Raw genomic sequence first — 5,491 nt, 5'->3', positions numbered from 1 at the left:
TGACACACAGAAAATCATCAATACTTGTATCCTATTAAAACATGTTACAGTATTTTAAGAATATTTAAAAATATTAAAAAATTATAAAGACAATTTGTGATTTTTCCTAAACAGAGAAATATAACTTACTAATTATAAAAATGGTGTTCATCTATAATGAAAAATTAATTTTTCAGTCAAGCTTACAATAAAAGCAGAAATGTTTAGTTGTATTAAAGAAACAGAACATTCTCTACATTACAGCTGCATTCTTTTCTATCTTGTTCACACAAAGAATCACTACTCCATTGCCAGTTCCTATAGAAAACAGAGATCAAGATCTGAGCTTATGATTCTCTAAAAGTAATTCTCCATAGACACTTCCTCCATTTATGATTCCCAGCCACAGCAGATCACCAGCTAGCATAACTTTTCTACAGTAAATCCCTTCTTTAAAGAATCAGCTGATGAAAGGTAGTAAAACTGTTCTTCAAAGTTCTTTTAGAATACACACAAGGATGCAGGAGACTTCAAGACCTTCTGTGCCCTTGGGAGATAATTGTTCTTTTATGGGAGATAGGGATATCCAAAATATGTATCTACTAAGCTAGCAAATATTCCTGAAGATTAGACATTCAAATTCCTTTAATTAGATCTGTTCCATTTTGTCTAGAATGATGAGATTCATAGGATTAAAAAGAGGTGGATGTAGAAAAATAGAGAATTCCAGGTTCTCATTCTTGGAAACTAGTATCAAACTTTTTCACAGCAATCAAACCCAACTTCAAACTGTTGTGGAAAGACACGTAAAGGAAGGCTGAAGATTTGAGACACTGCCTGTGAGATACACAGAACCAGGTGCAAATAACTTCTCTCTCATCTGAGTTCCCAAAGGATCCAACTGAGCAGCTACCACCGCTTCTGTATGCATGTTCCAAACTGCATAAACAGGCACTTTTTGCAAACAAGTTAAATTAAGGTCTCCCAATTAAAAGCAAAGGAATTTCACTAGTCTTAAACATTTGGTTCCCACTCACTTGTACATAAAAAAAATATTATTAAAATAATGAAACGTAAGATAAGTGAAAAACAAAAAAAGAGAGATAGTTTTGAATTACTTACACAAAATTTTACCAAACTGGGATTTTTTATGAGAAAAATCCAATTTAAAATTATTCAAATTAACTCAAGTTTATGATAGAGGAGGTAATTTTATTTACAAAATGCCACTGGTGCACACTAAACACAGGAACTATGAAACTTGATTTATAAAGAAGTTAAATGCTTCATAGAAGCATGTATTCCTGAGGTACTCTGAATACAATCCTTAATTTACTGGAATTCACAACACTGCTCCAACTGGCTTAAGCAGCAGAAGACTGGATACTTGATAATCACACAATTAAGACATGGTTAAAAAATACATAGGCAAATGGAAACAGACTGGAAGATTGTTTCTCACTGATACTAGCAGTAAAACTATGTGATTTTCCACTAAATGGTGGAAAACTATCTTACAACCTGTTAAGATGGGGCTTCTCAGCTTCATAGCCAATTTAAATGTATCTCATTGACCATGGTCACAGGTTGCAAAGTCCTCTTCACATCAGACACAAAAGCATAGCTGTTTCTGCATAACGACATGACTGATTACCTGGATGAGTATTATTACAATTTAAAAAAAATAGTGCTAGGTGCTTTCACTTAATTTTCTCTTTTTTTGCTTTCATTCTCTGCTGTAGTGTCTTCAGTTCAGTCATTACATTCAAAGTTTTATAAACCCAGGTGACCTGAAAAGTAAGTAAATAAAATTGAACTTATCTATATACACTTTATTAATTTAATGAAAGAAGCAGACACATAAATGAACATATACATACCACAATTATAACAGTATTCACTAGCAGTGGTGCTGAAAATACTAGTGAAATAAACATCCCTCTTGAATCAAAGTATTGGTATTTAGAAAACAGCCTGAAAGAAATAAAGAAAAATAAGAGGAGTCTTTCTTCAGTGTTGTTCACATAATACCAGACTTTCATGGTAACTATTAAACATGGACATTGTACAGATTATCCAGCTTCTTGAGATCCACAAGCATAGGTCAACATTCTACTGTCTAAGTCACAACAAAGACACAGTCAGTGTCTCATTAGTTATTAATATTTATTAAAATACCAGTTTTATTTTAAGGTTTCACTGCTGAAAACCTAATAAAATCAGCCACAGATAAAGTAACTTCCTAGTGTGACTACATTAGTTCACGTATTTGTGCATCAGATATGCTCAAGTGTCTGAAATGACTTTTTTTAATACTTTGGTTACTTACATTGTTTCTGTTTTATTTTCTAATGAACAGCAAAGCTGTAACTTAGGCCATGTATGCCCAAACTGGAACATAAATACTTACAACTAGATGCTTGCATAAAGCACTGTTATTCACATAATTTCTAGTTACATCATGGAAAGGTTAGTTCAGTGGTTACGAAAATAAGCTCTCCGTTTAATTCTGGTATACAAGCCTAGTAAACCAGGCTAATTTTAAGGGGTTTTTATGCATATAAGTACATAAAATAGAAGTGTTATTTTTGAGAAGTGGTACTTATCAGCTGATCAAACATTAATAGCTTACTGAAGAAAACCCAACTAAAAAAACCACACCACACTGAAGCTCACACCCTCTTAATCATTCCACTCTGCTTTTCTCTTAGTTCTCTGAATAGTTAATAGCAACCATCCATATAAACATTTATTTTAAGCAGCAAAATCAACACATGCCAGCTATTAGAAATTACTTTTTCCTATAAGATAAGTGATAACTATGTTGAACTGTATGGTTTTGTTCAAAAGTCTTGTATCAATCAATGAGACAGATCCTCTGCCATCACGTTCTACTGATGAGGCACAAGTGACACTGTTTAAATTAATGTTTTCTGGAAATGATACAAAATAAAAAACCTTTCAGAAGAACATTCATTTATATGCAAAAACAAAAGTGAAAACAATTACCTCCAATTCATGGCTGCTAATTCATTTATATATTCAGCGCAGTACACTAAGCCCACTGTACAAAGAAAAAGATTAGATTCAATTTTTTTAAGTAAACTGCCATCAGTTCTGTCCTGTATACTAAAGATGTATACATAGTAGACATTAGAATTCCTTGATCAAACTAGATTTTGTACTATTAAATATTAAATGTCAATACTGAATTAAATGTCCCAAATAGTTACCAAGATGTATTAGGTGATCACAAAAAATACCCACTATATTACAAACAAAACCCTGCTCATCTGAGGTTATAGGAAAAGCTCAGCAAACTGATGAATAAAAAATAAAAATAATAAAAAACCAGTATTTTTTTCCAATAGTCTTCTTGGTGATAGTTTCTAGGTTGTCTGTAAAAAGAAATGCCAGTTCTCTCCCAAGGTGATATGTAATTAAGTTATCATTTTATAGGTTCTGGTGTCACACTGCTGTACCTAACATTGCTAATCAAAGTTGGGGTACTAATTGCATGTAACCAGTCTGGTAAAATACAAACTTCAAATGGGTGTATAGTAGCCTGCTGCAATCAGGTGAAAACTTGCATGTTCTTGATCAATAATTACATGAAATATGAACCCATCAAGACAGTAAGAAACTGAGTGCAATCACATTTTTAACAGAAAAACAATAAAATTACAAAATTCAAAGTTTGTCCTTGTTCTATTTTTCACAAGAAGTGAAGCAAAAAAAATGATTCAGTGACTAAAGATGATGTGCTCAATGCAATTAACTAGCTAGTTTGGTGCTATTGAGGAGTGCCATGACAATACAATCTGCTGTATCATTTTGCCATTATCTGGCTTATCTGTGCTTGGCACTGCGCAGTATGAACATTCCTTTGCTGCTCCACTGCCACAGTAAACCAATGTGACAATTCCATGATTTCCTCAGCTATTTCCGACTATCTACAATACAGAGTTATTTATATTGCAGATATATTGAAAGTGGTGCAGTTTTTCAAGTACAAACAAGGCTTGCATTCAACATGGGTATTTGTATGCACTCTTCCTGTGAACAGCAAATTAACATATTTGGGTTAAAAAAGCCAGCATTGGTCAGTTACACTGCATTTTCCAATGCAGGTACATGAAACTACTGTTAGTAACACTGGGAATACTTTAGACAGACAGTCTAAAGTAAACAGCATGAAACTGGAAATTATCTATGTCTAATACAAAATTTCAGAAAGAAAACCCTATATTCTTGTATATTCCAGGCCTGATAAACAGAACATTGTTATTTTGCCCTCCAGAATAATTTTACACCGCAGTTGCAAGTGAACAGTTGGGAATTACTGAGATATCTAGATTCCTTTTTTGGGATATTTAATCTTATTGAAACCTTAGCTTTAAATAACTTGAGTATTTGCAGTTTTGAGGAAGCTATGATTCCTCTCCCAAATGGACTAGTTCACTAAACAATATTTTTAACAGTCAACATAGTCTTCAAGTGGCTTTTTGCCTGCAAAACTTATTCAACTGCAATCATGACAGAACTGAAGTACCATGTAAAGAAACCAATTCAACCAAAAATCCACCCATGGCTAGAACCAAGGCACTGCTCTTAATTAATGGAAAAAATCCAAATCCATGCCTTCTTAATTAAAACATACAGCCTCAGCAAAGCTTCTAAGTGTTCAGACTGTCAGCCACAAAGCTGCAGCTTTGAGTAGGCAAAGCCACTGTGGATTCTCAGGCTGAAGCCCAATGCTGGTACTGCAACTTAACAGAATCAATCCTGCTGTTTCCTTGTTCCATTATTGCAGCTGTCAGTGGGGGATATGGTGAATCTGCTGCAGAACTGAATCCAGGTGAAAGCTGATCATACTCACTGAACTGCAGCATTGGAATAAGGCAGAGGAGGAAGCAACTGCTGGCTCTCAGCCCATTTCTTTTCTGCTTCTCCAGCACAGCAACCATTTATTAGGAAGCTGTGATACCCACTACGTTTACCAAGCAGAAACCTTACTTTAGCCCTTGCTGAGGCCACAGTTTTAAGTCACTACTTCGTACAGTCCTGGAAACAAAAGAAATATGTATTTATAGCTCTCATCAGCCTCTATAATAGTTTATCGTGTATAGACACGTGTCCTGCCACAAGAGAAACACTAACTTGAATGCACTTTATCCGCTGCAAAGTATAAAACCACGTGATGTGTAAGCACATGAAAAAAACAAGGGCAAGGGGCCACAACCAGCTACTCGGCAGCATGAGCAGCTTGAGCACCGCACCTGCCCTCCTCACCCGCGTGCCCGCTCAGGGCAGCACGGACACACCACTCACCCATGCAGAGGAAGTGCCCGAGCTGCACCCGGGAGTTCTGGAAAGAGACGCACGTCAGGAGGAAGCAGCAGACGTGGAAAACAGCCAGGCCCACCAGCCACGGCTCCGACCAGTCCGTCTGCGGCGGGTGGAACGAAAGGCGCTCAGACAGCCGCCGGGGGGGCGCCCGGGCGGCGGGGGT

The 5,491-nt window shown here is 36.1% G+C and overlaps 1 protein-coding gene across 1 annotated transcript in view; it reads right to left on the bottom strand.

Annotated features, from left to right (window-relative positions):
* Positions 1 to 1,679: 1,679 nt before the first annotated feature.
* TMEM18 (transmembrane protein 18) overlaps positions 1,680 to 5,491 on the bottom strand; it is a 7,016-nt gene continuing 3,204 nt past the window's right edge. Inside the window, exons 4-7 of the mRNA XM_009999252.1 lie at positions 5,311 to 5,428; positions 2,989 to 3,043; positions 1,860 to 1,953; positions 1,680 to 1,769 (exon numbers count right to left, since the gene is read on the bottom strand). Coding sequence (XP_009997554.1) covers positions 1,680 to 1,769; positions 1,860 to 1,953; positions 2,989 to 3,043; positions 5,311 to 5,428 — 357 coding nt within the window. The remainder of the gene's footprint in view (positions 1,770 to 1,859; positions 1,954 to 2,988; positions 3,044 to 5,310; positions 5,429 to 5,491) is intronic.

Source organism: Chaetura pelagica, unplaced genomic scaffold (assembly GCF_000747805.2).
Source record: "Chaetura pelagica isolate M959 unplaced genomic scaffold, ChaPel_1.0 scaffold90, whole genome shotgun sequence".
In the NCBI taxonomy this organism is placed as follows: domain Eukaryota; kingdom Metazoa; phylum Chordata; class Aves; order Apodiformes; family Apodidae; genus Chaetura; species Chaetura pelagica.
Note: the sequence above shows the minus strand (reverse complement) of the source record. Positions and strands in the feature narration are given on the sequence as shown.